This window comes from Pelecanus crispus, chromosome 7, assembly GCF_030463565.1.
Source record: "Pelecanus crispus isolate bPelCri1 chromosome 7, bPelCri1.pri, whole genome shotgun sequence".
NCBI lineage: Eukaryota > Metazoa > Chordata > Aves > Pelecaniformes > Pelecanidae > Pelecanus > Pelecanus crispus.
The window spans coordinates 27,785,176-27,801,343 of record NC_134649.1 but is presented as its reverse complement, the minus strand read 5'-3'; the positions used below and the strand labels follow the sequence as shown (position 1 = coordinate 27,801,343).

General features: G+C 38.1%; 1 protein-coding gene across 1 annotated transcript in view; it reads right to left on the bottom strand.

The window, feature by feature from the left end:
• The window catches only part of NUP210 (nucleoporin 210), a 93,508-nt gene that overhangs the window by 47,799 nt on the left and 29,541 nt on the right, over nt 1–16,168 (bottom strand). Inside the window, exons 3-11 of the mRNA XM_075714255.1 lie at nt 13,328–13,464; nt 11,599–11,730; nt 8,169–8,265; nt 5,919–6,069; nt 4,033–4,165; nt 3,000–3,158; nt 2,452–2,520; nt 2,036–2,142; nt 776–916 (exon numbers count right to left, since the gene is read on the bottom strand). Of these exons, the coding sequence (XP_075570370.1) occupies nt 776–916; nt 2,036–2,142; nt 2,452–2,520; nt 3,000–3,158; nt 4,033–4,165; nt 5,919–6,069; nt 8,169–8,265; nt 11,599–11,730; nt 13,328–13,464 (1,126 nt within the window). The remainder of the gene's footprint in view (nt 1–775; nt 917–2,035; nt 2,143–2,451; nt 2,521–2,999; nt 3,159–4,032; nt 4,166–5,918; nt 6,070–8,168; nt 8,266–11,598; nt 11,731–13,327; nt 13,465–16,168) is intronic.

The window sequence follows — 16,168 nt, the reverse complement described above, 5'->3', positions numbered from 1 at the left end:
GTTCTGAAGGAAAACTTTAACAGCTCTCGATTGACATTTCACTCAAAAGTACCTCTCTGACACAGAGAGCGAGCATGGCTTATCATATACAAGGATCCACTAAATTCTGCTCAAGGAATCACTAAAATGATTTCACAGCAAATGGGTTGAAGTGTTGAATTTTTCCAAGTTTCAAGCAAAAGCAAATCACTTTCATACCACGTGCCCTAGTTAGCCATATGTCAGCAGCCTGCCCAACTAGCAGGAAGTTAATGAATATTAATTTGAAGAAATTTGCAGGCTGATACCTTTGGCAGATTTTCATTCCAGCATTTAACATCACTTACCAAATGACAGAAAACTTTCCAAATGCAACTGAATGCAGAACAAGGCCAGGGTATGACACTGATGATCCTACCACAATAAACTGTAAAATTCACTCAGAGAATGTGAGAGGACCTTTGCACCAGCACAAGGATATGATATGTGCCCACATAAGTATCTGCCATGAAAAAAAACCATCAGTGCTGTGCACCACTAGTTTAACAGGTATTTGCCACACAGTCAGTAGCAAAATCCCACAATCTTTATTTAAGCAAATCCTCTGTTGACTTAATTGACAGTTTTCCTGAAGTAAGGATTTTAGAATTTGGTTCTTAGTCTGTTTAAACAAAGACAGCTTAGACCCATGTAATTCTTAGGTTTCCTTTTACTACGTTACTATTAAGTCACTACTACACAAGCAAATAATTTTTAGGCCTACCGGTAATGCAGAAGAGTTATTATAAAAACATACCTGATCTACTACTGATGTCAGTGCAGCATCAATAATGGTCTGACCCTTCTTTATTGCTTTCACATAATGATACGATCCATTCAGAGATGACTTCAGCACCTCAAAATATTCTTTGGACAGCTTTGTATTAATTCTGATATTCTAAAATCAGAACATCAAATAGATATTGCCACAGATAACTGACATTAATACTGTACAGACTGCCATAAACATATTAGCCACAAATCAGTGAGAAAACAATTGTTTAAAGAAAATTATCTGAAACCGAGTAAGAACTTTTCCCTATGAAAGTTTCAGTCTTTCAACAAGACTATATCATTTAGACACAGCATTAACTCCACAGAAAATATTTACATTTTCAAATTATCAGCGACATGTAATTTAACATGGAAAGTACCAATATTTATACCACTAAATAACTCATATTGACAAAATTAAGAAATTATTGTAAATTCCTAAACACAAAAGGGGAAGAACATGCAAATATACTGCCCCAATAGCACATTTATTCTGAGATCTAGCCAAAACTCAGGTCTATACCTCAGGAAGCAAGTAAGTGTGAATAAAGTAACACAGAAAATCAATATTCTAAAGAGCGATAATTTAATAAAATTTTTCTGCTTGCAAATGAACTATTTAAATCTTGTTTTCTTTATTTTTTTTTTTAAAGCAATGTATATTTGGTACCTAGTACCTAGAATTCACCTTATTTATCTACCAAACAGTGAAGTGTTTTAAATCTAGCTAATCATCTAAGCTTTTCCCATAATCAACTGAAAGGAAACAGGTAGCTCCCCAAGACTGTTATAAGCCTACCTTACATCTCATTCTTTAATAGGAAAGATTGCCTCTAGACGTGACAATATGATATTTGGGAGGGGATTGATGAGATGAAGTACCGTGTTAGCACGGCTCTCCAGCAGTTACACCGGTTTGCAGTTTCCAGTGCAATGCCTACGCTATATGTTTGAAGTGCATTGTCCAACTTCTTCCAGTTTTTTCTACAGCACTTAGACTCCAATGGGCACTTTCACATGAATCACCCAGAGTGCTTTATTTTTAAAAAAAAAAAAAAAAAAAAAAAAAAAAGCCCAAAACGAAAAAAAAACCCAACAAAATAAAGGGAAAAAAGGAAAAGGCAAGAAACAATATGCTTTGAAATGTCCTAACTCAATGTAAATAAGAAACTGCTCAACTAATTTCAAAGAAAGCCAGGATTTAGGAAACAGACACTCAGAAGTATATCAACATTTCACTTACATCCGATAAATACACCTTATTGCTTGATTTATCATACACTTCAATTGTAATTTCATAAAGCCTGCCTGTTTCTAGGACCCATCTGTCACCTGGATGAACCGTAAATCCTACAAAACAGGAAATATTGAACAGCACAAATCAGCGGCCTCTTTACATAATGGATATAAGCATTTTCCTTCTGGTGCCCACACTCTGAGGATGCACCTTCATTGTTGCTAAATACAGAGATAAAAGAAAATAAATAAATATTTACTACTAAACCTATTTCACATTGAGCTGCTTTTATCAACAAAACTGCTTTCCATGAATAGTAATACCAGAGATGGAAGCATGTATATACACCCAGAAAAACACCAACACAAAAACAAAGCAAGAAATTATATTAAGCAATCAGGAAAATTGCAGCCAATACCAACCTAAATACCCAGGATTTACCACATAGATAGTGCTGTTTGGTAGTCTGGAAACCCCTTGCATGCGAATATCTGAAGTCTCAGTGAAGGAACAGAAAAGTTTTGACAAAAGTCAAGTAAAGATCAGCTTTTTCCTGGGGCCCCTTGTACCTCTTTGGATATTTAAAGCTAATTGTAGACTGAAAATAAATGTTACCCCCACTATCCTGAAAGACAGTGAGCATTTTAGAGAGATCCCACTAGAAAATATAAAGCTTTAAATATAAAAATTAAATAAAGCCCCATCACATTTCCACATTGCCTGAAGGGAACAGACATGATTTAATTGATCTTTTGCCAACCTAATTTCTTAGAATGTTTCAAGGCATCAGGCAGCTCTATTGAGACTGAATTCACAGCAGTGCTGCTTTCTATGGCTCCATCAGGTGCTCCTGATTTTCAAGGCTACTGGAACAGATATGGATAATTTTATCTTTTTGTGCTGCAAAGGGTGGAAAGTTTGTCTCCTGCCACCAAGATCTGGATGGAACAGCATCACCTAGGAAGGATACTCTTGTGCCCAAGTACGAGGTTAGTTTGTCCATGCTGCAATGCAGTTACAACTGATGTTGCCTGGTCCAACTTAGCAACCGGCCAAGACAGATCTCCCTCAGGACCAAGTACATTGTTCTGTAGCTGCAGTTCATACTGATCAGATGGCATCATTAATTCTGTACATAAAACAAGACAACATATGAAACAATAAAAGCAAATGTCTCAGTGTTTGGATGCTGTTAATTACTGCTGATTAATTTTTATTGATGCCTAGTGCACACATTAAATCAGTATTTTTAATGTCTTGTAGTAACAGCATTTCTGTGATTGTATCAACACACACACAAAATGAGCTTCTTGCCTAACTATAATTTCTTTGAAGCTGCAATTTCCGACTAATATCATCACACTGTTTAGACCTAACATTCATTCCTAACAATTCACTCCCAGCTTCAAAAGTGGTCAGATTACTTTCTACGAGTTACTGACAATTTCTGCTGCTCCATTCCACACTACCAGCTGATGTAGTGAGCCCAGTTTACTAGCCCAGTAAAACATTTCTTACCTAGTTTCCAAACAAAAAAACCAAACCAAAACAAAACAAAAAAATCATTACCAGCACAGGCTCCTTGTAAGCAATGGATGCAGTTACAAACTTCCACACCTTTAAATGGATAAAACCAGCTAACCCACACTTGTAGAAGTGGAACAAATCCATTTGCCAAGAAAACATTTTCTGTTAGAAAAACTGCTAATCTAAATTTGATTTAACTAAGAAAGTCAGACACACTCTCTTAGTCAAAGTGAAATAAATGAGTACATCTAAAATGGTAGTGTTAGCTCCTATTCTAAGTTACCCGTACCTTCATGTCCTTGACAAATCTGCAAGTCTGCAAGAGTATATCCTTTATAGACACAATTTTTTGAGAGAAAAAAATCTAAACAGCTGTATCATCGTGTAGTTTAGGAGAACAGTATTAAATATTAACAACGCAGTTTAAACACAATTAAAAATTTCTCAGCAGTAAAAAAAAAAAAAAAAAGACAAACCTGTAATCTTTCCTTGCCTTATTTTCTGAACTCTGTAGTGAATTGATGTTCCTACCAGAAGATAAATGTCATATGCTGGATTTAAAAGGATGTTTTCCAAAATAAGCAATCTGACTTCTGCAGGGTGTACATTCTATTGATTGGAGGGAAAAAAAAAAGAAAAAGCAACCACATTTAAAGCTGTTCATTTGTTTGAAACAGACCATGCAGCAACATCTATAAGTGAAAAATATTACTTGCTGTAATTGGCTCTTTATTATCACCTCAAATTTTGTCACAACAGAAAAATGCAAAGGACAATGAATGGTATAGAGATCCGCTCTGTGCATACTGTGCAAGGCTGAAGAAAAAAAAATCAAGTCTGTATGGACATCATTTTGGTTCAGTTTTCTGGACAATACAGAAAAACTTGAGACAGATGCACAGGACTATTCAGACATCTAGAAATTTATTTTCCCTACTGTAAAACATGGTACCTCCATACAACATATCCTTTACAACTTCACTGAGGAATCTGTATCAAACTCATAGGTCTATTAAATTAGGAATACAACAGATAATCGTATAAACTTTATCACAGTTGTTTGAGGGATGTTCACTGAAAATGTGCAGTCTGGCAGCAGTGAAAGATTTAAAGGAACTACTAACCAGAAAGCCTTAAAAAACTTCAGACAGAACAATATTATTTCCATTTCACTTACAGTATCAGCTCAAAACTAATTCAGAAAGATAAATATTAAACCAGAAAACTAAACGAGCTACAAGGATTCAAGAAAAAAAAAAAAGTCAGACTGATATAATGTAGAGTAACTATATTCAGCACAATTATCAAAGGTAGAACTGTAACAAAAATAGAATTCTTCACATGCATTATTATTTGTGCCATGTTACTAGTATTACATACGTTTAGATACTATTTTTATAGAACACTTTTTACAGGTATAGGTTAGATAGTCCGAGGCAATTCTGCTTTAAGCAAAAACATTAAGGACAACATGTAGTAACACAAATCTGTAAAAACAGACTGCAGATACGAGATGAACTTCAGAAAAACCCCATCATTTTATACAAGGATTTTTTTTAAGGTGCAGTATTAAGTTGATACTAGCACAATGCCAAGTATTCCTGTAAGCAACAACCCATAAAAACTCCCTCAGGTGTTTGTGAATTCTATTAAGAGAAAAAACAACCAGAGTTAAATGAAAAAAAACTTAGTCACCAGAAGTTACAAAGAGACAGCATGGATCTACCTAACAGCTCCGAAGACCGCCAATACTGCAGTTTAACACCCTTGTAGCATTGACATTCTGATCCCAAATACCTTCCTTGGAGACCAGAATCTAAAGAGGTAGAATTAGATACTAACGAAGTATTTGTATGACACTTATTTCAAGCACAACAGGAAATAAAGGTATATCCAATACAGCAATCCTTGTTCTAGCTATTTATTTATTGAAAAAAAGACATAAAGTGTTCTAAGTGGTTATTTTTAAAAAGAGCTAAAGGGCCAATACCCTATCCAGCATGATTCTAGTTATATAAAAAAAATGAATGAATATCAGAACTAGTAAAATCACACAGAAGTATTTGAAGTGTATTCCTCTGCTGCAGGGCCTTTTGTCAGAGAGTTAGGTCTAGAAATGATCTCTGGCACATGCACCATCCCAGGTTAGGTAACTGCACCAAACTCCAACCCTTTCAGGGTGATCAAGGGTAGCACTGTCGTCTTTTCTGATATGGGCTACAGAGTCAATTCAGTAAGACAGATATGCAGCACTGTTATCCACAATGGGAACAATATGGCAGGGCAAACTTATAGTACTCCTGTAACACTGGACTATAAGACTAAATAATATTAAAAAAAAAAAAAGCAGCAAGTTTCTTACCTTATAGACACTTTCCTGTATTCTTGCTTTTAATTTAGAACTCCCTGTTTTCACTCCAGACACCAAAATGGTATCTCCTTGTTTGGCAACTTTTTCCATCTCCGATATATAGGAAGGTGGAATATAAGTGGATTCCAAGAACTTGAGTATACTGAAAGGTGAACCGAAAAGCGAATAGAAAATTGTTAACCAGTCTTTGTAAACCCACAGAGAAACACCACCACCATCTATTCCCAGCTATTTCCATGTTTTCAGCAAATTTAATATGTCCGCCTCAGACCAGATATCCAAATTTTACTCATTCTTGAAGATATCCACCGCTAATTTCTGTGACTGATAAAAGTTTGTTTGAAGCTTGTTTGTGGGCTTTGAAGAGATATCAGAAGACTGCACATGTTGTCTATAATGATCCCTCCAGTTTATAGAGTAGGTGTAGACGGCAAAAGCTCTCTAGACTATTGTGGAACAACTGATGTGAAAGACCCTACGCTTATGTTCATAAAAGCAACAGCTTAACAAACCATAACATAACTTTGACCTACATGAAGAAGCTAGCATGCATTTAATAAATGACTGAAAAAAAAATCTACAAGCAGAATACTTGTAGTAACTGTTAGAAATTTCAATGAGATGTGACAACAGAGAGGAAAGGAATTTGCAATGAATGGGTAAACAACAGGACAGAAACTGAAAGAGGACCATATTTTAAAGGTTGCCAGCTTCTGTATGAACATGATCTGTTTGCCTTTATGTACACTTTCACAGTAAAATCAGTAAAGCTGTGTTGAGAGCAGTTATGAATATTAACATATTTATGACAGTTTATAATTTATTTTGCAAAGTTATAACACCATTAGAACATTTTTATGTTATCATAGCTGTGCTGACAGCAGAGAATATATCAATATAAGTTTGGTTAAAATCAAATATTTATACTGAAACAAAAAGCTCCGTATGAACTAGGACTTGGATCATAAGTCCCACTGGACAATTAGCCCACCGTCTGGCTCTCACTGTAGATAGGGGCCATACACTCATACCTGCAGCTTCAAGCATATTATGGGCTTAACAGGCTTTCGTAATGCTGCGTGTTTGTTTCTCTAAGGCTGCAAAATTGGAGTTTGTGTTACCCAGTAGCAAAGAGTCTTGTTTGCTACTCCCACCCCACTTCCAATTTATTTGGAATACAGGTTTGAGGATGGAAGTTAACTGTTAACCTTTCTGCTCTCTAAGAGAACTTGTTTCCCCACATTCTAGTCAAAATCATCATATTAATAAAGCCAGTTTTTTTACAGGAAGATATAGTTTCCTACATTACTTTACATCCTCCAATCCACCTACATTTTGCTGGAAGTTTTGTTTTCTGAAGTAGCTGAAGCCTCTGGTGCATGAGTTTGAATCTATTTCATCTTAGAAGCTTACTATATGTTAGGGAAGTTTTGACTAAAGCTGTACTCAAGAAGTGCCTGTAAACTGTTTTGTGAGAAAAACCCATGTTTCGTGTGTTTGCAGTCTGGTCAAATTCAGGTATATCAAGGAGGCATTTTTTCTACCAACATTCATGTTGAGCAAAGTCGAGATTCACCATGGCATATAATATGATGAATACTAGCATAATACTGCTAGATAACAGGATCTTGGTGTGTTGACGCCAGTTGATGCCAGTGCAAAGATAAAACTCTTGGAGTCCAACTTGAAAATTATCCCATACAAGGTACTGCTAAGTAGCCTTCAATTCTGGTTAGTTTAATAAGGATGGAAACTCAAATTTCTGTTTGAAGCCACTGAAGAACAGAACAATGAAGTCACCACTGTAAAACTACATAGTGCACATGCTTAATAAAATAAACCCCACCAACAAAACAGAGGCCAAAGATGGTCTGGTGACAAATATAGGAGGAAAAAATAATATTAATAAAAAAACCTCTGCTGAAATCCCAAAATAACAGTCTTACTGATAAATCTTTCCTTTGTACAAGATGTCTGAGGAAGAGCGACCACTGCATCTATTTATTTCTAGTTGTTGGATTAGAACTACCTGGGCTGCTCATTAACACTGTCAGCTGTTAAACAGGGATGAGAGTACCCAGGCTGTTGAGTAGGCACTTAAAAAAAAAAAAAACTAAACCAATTGACCCATAAGCATTATTTTAATCATCAGTTCAGTAAACTGCCTCGATGTGGGGAAATATTTACACACATCAAATTTAATGGACATGAGACTTTTGAGAACAAAGTAAATTAACTTACCGTAATGCATTATGGGAATCTGAGAAGCCATCAGCCTCTGTGTCTTTTACTATTGTCCAGTCAAAGACTAACCCTGCCAATGTGCTGAAAGTGTTTCCTATAAATCAAACCACCAGATTAAAACAAAGACAAATAATAAGCATAGAGTCTTCCTGGAACACAAACTATGAGTTTTTCCCCTAGGAAATGTCTTTATTTTATCCCTAAAAGATGGATTTTTAAATAAACAGACTAAAAGCAAAGCTTTATCATGATTACATTGAAGTGTAATGGTCTGCTAATCTGAAACATCTTATAATCTTCAAGATGAGTCTTGCTCTGAATTGCAGTGTCCACTGGGACAAATAAATATGGAACTGAAATCCCAGTATTTACTATATTTTAAAATAAATTTTCATTTGTGTTCTTCCCTTTGGCATTCATATCTATATTAATAAATTAAGAATCAAAGCTAATTTATTCTCAAATTCTTATCCTTAAAGGTTTAAGACATTTTTAAGCCACAACTCTAAACACACAAGGGCATATAATTAAAATTGATTGAGACTGGGTTATTTAACATGCATTCAAGTCTAACTTTCTTTGATGAGGCATGCTTTAGCTTTGCAAAGATATATTACACTCTTTTGTCTTGCTCCATTTGAAAATAACAGGGCCAGTGGAGAAACATACATTGTGGCACTATGGAGAGGCTATGCCTGGACACAGCCAGTGCCACAGCAAATGGGTAGAACAAAACCACCCTTACAGCCTCTGAACCACCACTGGGCCTGGATGTCCTGGCTTCTACTGGGGTCCCTCACTATGAAGGCAAGGTCAGGCTATCAAAGGCAAACTATCGTGGGCATTCCCCAGATGATGCAGGGTCTCACTCGTTCAAGACAGGACCAGCTATCTCCGCAGCACAGAGGGCAGCAGCTGTCTCCAGGTTACACCTATCAGAGGCAGCACCCAGGAAGGCAGACAGGCAATGCAGTGCTTGTCATGAACTGTATTATGTCTCTGTCCTTCCCTGCAGCATCACACAGCTGTCACAGAAGCTGCACACCAGCTGCCCTGGCCAGCTGTAATATTACCCCCCCAGACCCCCCGGATGTCAGTCAATGTAGGCAGTAACTTGTGCTCCTGCTCCACAGCCGTAACCCAGGCCAGAGCTGCTCCTCTGTGATGCTTCAGCAGAAAAGCAGCTCTCACTGGCAAGACTGGAGCAAACCCCAGTAAACTAGTAGAGCTGTCTTGATGTGCTCTGCTCCACCTGGGGTAGGAAGCCAGCGTTCCTTGCACACTCATAGCCAAAGAAATGCAAACATGTCTTTCTCTCTTTAATTTAACTCAGCTCAAGTTAAGTCATAATAAAATAACTTGAGAAAAGTTCAACAAATAAAAGCAAACAATATACAGTATGACTTTTTTTCCCCTCTACGTGCTATGGCCTATTTGGCCAAAGATCTCCATGATCATCTTCCTCTCTTGCATTAATAATCTTTGAAAAGTAGTATTTGAGGATTGAATTTATATTTGGAGTGGCTTATTAAAAATATGTGCAAAAAGGAACATGCATGAATGTAACTGATTAAAAAATACAGCTTATGAAAAAGAAACCTGGATAATATGTATATGGAAGATAATTAAGGAAAGAAACCATTCCTGAAGATATATTGATACTCACAGGAGTTGGATCATCGCTATTAATGAATGGTCTGACCCATATCAGATGCAATAATCTGGCAATGTAAGATGCAATAATCGCCATCAGCCCAAGAGAAACAGGACTTGGTACATCCCTAGGGCCTACCTAACAACTTTACCTACCGGGGGAAAAAAACTACGTCACTGCAACATTGTATACATACAATGGCTGACACAAAGCATCTACTCTCTCAACCTCTCACACAGGCTGCAGTAACAGGCTTGACACACATCCTTTGTGCAAGTTTTCAGCAAACCTAATCAGATTTTTCCCAATATTCATTGAATTGGATAATTATTTTATATTTATTTTTTCACCTTCTGAATAGTTAAAAAATGTGTTCAGACGTCCCTTATTCAATTCTCTGACTTTTCCTGAACAATTATGTCCTTCAATAAACTTGCCACTGCTCTTGAATTTTTGTTTTTAAAGTGTGCCCAGAGAGTCCAGTATGTCCAAAGGTCTCCAAGGATGGATCCCAAGGCTATTTGGGTCAAAAGGAACTGATTTTCAAAGCTTTTGAGTGTATCCTGGTCCCCTAAACTGAGATTGGGAAGTTTAATCCTATGGCTTCTAACCAACACCTTGTTTCTGTCATGCAGATTAAACCTTTGGTGGGTTTTGAACCACCGCTCCTGTTCAGACTCTAACTTGGGTGGCTTCCAAGGCAAATTTAGCAAATTTGTTCATTGAGTATGCTTGAGAGTTTGCAGAAATGCCAAGCCAAGAAACCAGTACTACGCATAGTATAAGAAAACAAAATTACTTTTCATTATTAACATATTGCCATACATAACCTGGCATTAATGGTTTACAAACAAAAAAGTGTAGGATGGGCTCATTAACTACCCAAAAGAAACAATTAAACCTTTTATAGCTGCTTTACGTATCATTTCCTTTCATCCCAGTAGCTGTCCTAAAAATCACTTGGTTTGTGTGAGTGTTGATGTGTGCATAAAAATCAGTTGTTGAAACCAAAGCATGAAATTCTTAGCAGCATCATGGTTCTTTTCTGATGTTACAGACAGTGTGAAAAGCAGAAGTTTTCTGCTCCTATTAAATAATTATGCATTCAGTCCAAATTCACTGACTTTGATAAGCCTAAATGGTACCTCCCAAAAGTGAGCGTTTCTATAATAATTAAGGGATATTAATCCAAGCAATAGGTGGTTGGTCTTCAACATCATCTGTGAACATCCTGTTGAACGCTTGATTGGACTCATATAAAATGTCCATTTGCAAAATTCTTTAGACTATCTCAGCTCATGAGGAAAAAAACCCACCCCCAGACTACTTCACATTCCTGTGCAGCCTCGCTCAGCTTAGTTAAATCCTGATGGGACATTTCAAGAGGACAAGTGTTGGGACTTTTTCCACTACATTCTTACTCCTGACCTGGAGCTAGAATTGCTAAGAGCTGACACCTTTATTTTAATTATTTTAAATTCTGATTTTTAAAAATACCCTTAGCACTAGAGTTAAGTTTCCTAGGAAAATAAGGAAAAAAGGCAAGCAAAGTTATGGGAAATGAAGCAGTGTTTGATTTTCCTATTCAGGTGGTATGTAGATTTTACACTTAAACAAAACTAATAGGTTACTGAATATATTACCCAGAGAACTTCCTTTAAATTACTCAGCTTGGCTTCTAACATTCAATTGTGTTGCAAATAAAACCAGTGCATGTATCAGACAATTAAGAGTTTCAATATATATTTTATCTCCTACTAGTAAATCTCTTACCTTCAGAATCCAAAGCCTGAATTTTTAGCTCCAGTGGTGAATCTTCAAGATAGAGTTCTCTTGTTGTGGACACAATTTGGATGCCGTGAATTATATCAACTATAGCATCACAACGAAGCACTTGCCCAGTCACTTGAAGAGACATCAGAAAGAGCACATGGAATCAGCAACACTGGATGTACTCATCAAGAGCACCAACAAGACAAAATACACCTAAGATTTAGCCAATGACACAGGACACTGACACTGAAGGAACTGAAACTAGGTCATGACCTTGACTAAGAAACTCTTGGTCAAATGGTGATTGTGGCTAAGCAAACAAGAAAAGCCATTCCCTTCCTCACTGAACTTTAGAATAAATCTTAAAAAAATTGTGATTTCCATCTACACTAACAGTTACAGACGTTTTCTCTGAGCACACACTAAGACTTTCTACAGTGCAACTGTCAGACACGGCTCACGTCCTAGAGAACTTAATGACTTTTACCCACAGACGATAAACCCCTACATATGTCTTCATATGTAGTGCCGGGTCCTGCACTTCGGTCACAACAACCCCATGCAACACTACAGGCTTGGGGAGGAGTGGCTGGAAAGCTGCCTGGCAGAAAAGGATCTGGGGGTGTTGGTAGATAGCCGGCTGAACATGAGCCAGCAGTGTGCCCAGGTGGCCAAGAAGGCCAACAGCATCCTGGCTTGTATCAGGAATGCTGTGGCCAGCAGGAGCAGGGAGGTGATTGTCCCCCTGTACTCAGCGCTGGTGAGGCCGCACCTCGAATACTGTGTCCAGTTTTGGGCCCGTCACTACAAGAAAGACATTGAGGTGCTGGAGCGTGTTCAGAGAAGGGCAACAAGGCTGGTGAAGGGTCTGGAGAACAAGTCTTATGAGGAGCGGCTGAGGGAACTGGGGTTGTTTAGCCTGGAGAAGAGGAGGCTGAGGGGAGACCTTATTGCTCTCTACAACTACCTGAAAGGAGGTTGTAGTGAGGTGGGTGTTGGTCTCTTCTCCCAAGTAGCTAGCGATAGGACGAGAGGAAATGGGCTCAAGCTGCGCCAGGGGAGGTTTAGATTGGATATTAGGAAAAATTTCTTTACGGAAAGGGTGGTCAAGCATTGGAACAGGCTGCCCAGAGAGGTGGTGGAGTCACGATCCCTGGAAGTGTTCAAAAAATGGGTAGATGTGGCACTTCGGGATATGGTTTAGTCTAGTCTACCCTTGATTGGTTTAGGTGGGCTTGGTAATGTTAGGTTAATGGTTGGACTGGATGATCTTAAAGGTCTTTTCCAACCTAGACGATTCTATGATTCTATGATTTAATGGCTGCAAGACATTTAATTGACCATCTGTTTTTGCCTATCTGTCATTATAAAAACTAACCAGGTATCTTGTATGACAGACGCAAAGGCATTTTCCAGCTTTATAAATGCAAAACATCTGAATTTGCATTATATAAAAAGTATGTACTGAAAGTTATTTTCAGCCCTCCCCCCCCCCCCCTTTTTTTAAAGAATTACCTGTTTTCCTGGACATATCATTAATATCATCAACACTTATTCGAGCCCTTAACAAACAGAGCTGAAAAAACATGCCCATGGAAAGTCTAAAATGACTATGCATATGAATGGGATTTTCTTGTTTTGTGCACTTTTAAATCTCTACTTTTGTTTCTGGAGGATACCAGGATGCCCATAGGCAAGCACTGGTGTGCTTGCAAAAGTTAAAACTTACTTATATCTTCAGCAAAGATTATACTTGTCAGACGTGTGGGCTGTGAGGACCGTGCCTGGACAACAGCTTTCTGTGAACACTGGCGCTCATCCTGATCTGCCGGCTCTATGCTCGCAACCTCCGGCCTGGTGGAGGACCTACAAGATTATTTGGTTGTGTTAGCAGGACTTAAGTTACTGCCAGACAGAAGTCAAAGGTCTAGTTTAAAAGCCACCAAAATAATTTACATGACACACGCTACATGGTCAGGATGCGACTTCCATAACAGCTGGATTGCAACAGCTCCTTGAGGATTTCAACAAAAGCGAGCGCGGGCTGAGGAAGGGGGAAAGCAGAGTCCAGAAGTCCACCAGAGCCCAGGCAGACAAACACAGCATTCCCTCTACTGTGTTCACTGCTGAATACAATTTAGCCAGTTCAGAGCTATACACAGCTACTTAAGGAAGTTACAAAGCCTTTGGCCTAACTATTTATTAGCTTAGAGGCGTGGAACAAGCAAAACCATATAAAGAATACTGAAGTAGAAGGTAAAGTAATTCTAGCTAATGCTCCACTTGCCACTTGTAATTGCATTTTCAAAAGAAGTTTGAAACAAAGTTCGGAAAAAATTGGAAATTTTACCTGATGACAGAACATCACAGTTATGCATGTTTGCTACAGCAGAGGCTCTGAACAAGTAAGAAACAACATTTTTTAATCAAGAAGTTAAAAAAAATGGATTTTGTTTAGCTGAAGTGTGTAACACAGTGTAAAACATATGAAGTTGTATAGTCACCTTTGGTGAAATGTAAGTCTACATGGAATTTTGACCTAAAATTGATGCATCTGTTACTTCCTGCTCTAACTTGTATGGCTTTTCTAAAGACAGCTGCTCCAGGAATGAGCTTGTGGGAAGCTCACCATGGATGGAGGGCCCAGTTCTCACTCCTGTGTGCCAAAAATGTCAAGATGAGGGAAAAAAAAAAGTGTAGAAGTTATTAAAAACCAAGCCTCTTGAAATTAAATGAGATAGCAGCAATATACATCTGAGGCCTGAATGCAAAGTGCTCAAAGCAAGTAAACTATTCAAGCAGGCCATACCTCTTGCAAATAGTTACAAAACGTTACCCCTCCAAACTGCGATAAGCTGCTGACTAACCATTTTGGAGAACTGGGTCACGGCTGCTCTACACAACTCCTTGCTCATGCTACATCTGCAGGAGTTATTGCGCAGTAAGCAGAAGGGCAGGCTGCTTGGACTCCAGCACCATGCTTAAGCTGCTAGTGAATTAAGTGCCTGAAACAGCCATTGCTGTTTGCTCAGGGAGCCAAGCCAAAGCTCTTTCACAAGGGTCCTTTGAAGGATTAAAACAATGAAAGAAAGCACTGATGACAAAGCTGTTCAGGAATTGCTTCTCCCAGATGATGACAGCAGTTCTGATTAAAACATTGCACTATCTGGTAAATGCAATCTAAACCAGGCATTAGATCCCTACCTGGTAAAGATGGTGAAGATTGATTTAGACTTTTTTTGTGGTGGACATTCAAAAACACCTACCTGTGATCTATGGGAAAAATCTTCTAATTCACCAAGGAGCTGGAGGGGAGTTTCAAACAAACAGCAATATCATACATGCCATTCTCCCCAGACATAGGTTTTTCCTACTTTTAATACTGGCAGAACCAACCAATCCAAAACAGTGAAGAACAAAATTTCTTGTTAACTAAAATTGTATCCATTTCAAAAAAATAACATATCACAATATGTTCAGTTATCTTAGAGTTAACAGTTGCAGTCCGGGTGAACACGGACCAATCTGGAAGTAGTCACTGGAATAAAATTGCAAATCCTGTTTTCTACCTTAAGCAATAAAAAGCACAATTCTGAAAACAAATCCAATTGTGCAAGACACCAAGATCCCTTTGGTTCAAAGCAGTTGGTAAGACAGCAAACACTGCATTTCTCACAGAAACTTCACGAGACAAAAATACATTTGTGTCAGCTCCCTGGTTCCCTACATAAGGGTCTGTATTTTGTCATACTATACTGTCCAAACAATGAGGACCCACAAGCTTGCAATCCCAAGGCACAAAACCCCAGTTAGAACATTTTTAATTGTGCATGCTAGTGGTGGTGTACAGGTTCATTAGACGCTGCATACCAGTACAGTACTTTTATCTTGGGTGAAATTCATTAGTTCAATCAATTATTAATTCATAATGTTGGTGTGCTCCCACAATATGTTGTTTACACAAAGACTAGTTTTAAAGGATTTTGAAACACCAGTAGCAACTGCTAACCCAGAAATTTCAAAGTATTTTATTTTATCAAGGAAAAAACAACCCACAGCAGTATGCAATGGACAATTTAAACACCAAGCTTAAACCTGAAAATTCTTTGCTGTATTCTAGGTACGTAAGCAATGCACACAAATATGAGCATAGCAGGGTTTACACTGTTTCTAAAATAATATGATTTATTTTCTACATTAGTATGTGCTGGTTTTGTCTGGGGTTGACTTAATTTTCTTCATAGTAGCTAGTGTGGGGCTATGTTTTGGATTTGTGCTTGAAACAGCGTTGATAATACAGACATGTTTTCATCATTGCTGAGCAGTGCTTACACAGAGTCAAGGCCTTTTCTGCTCCTCACACCACCCCACCAGCGAGTGGGCTGGGGGTGCACAAGAAGCTGGGAGGGGACGCAGCTGGGACAGCTGACCCCAACTGACCAAAGGAATATTCCCTACCACATGACATCATACCCGGCATATAAAGCTGGGGGAAGAAGAGGGAAAGGGGGGGATGTTAGGAGTTATGCTGTTTGCCTTCCCAAGTAACTATTACATATGATGGAGCCCT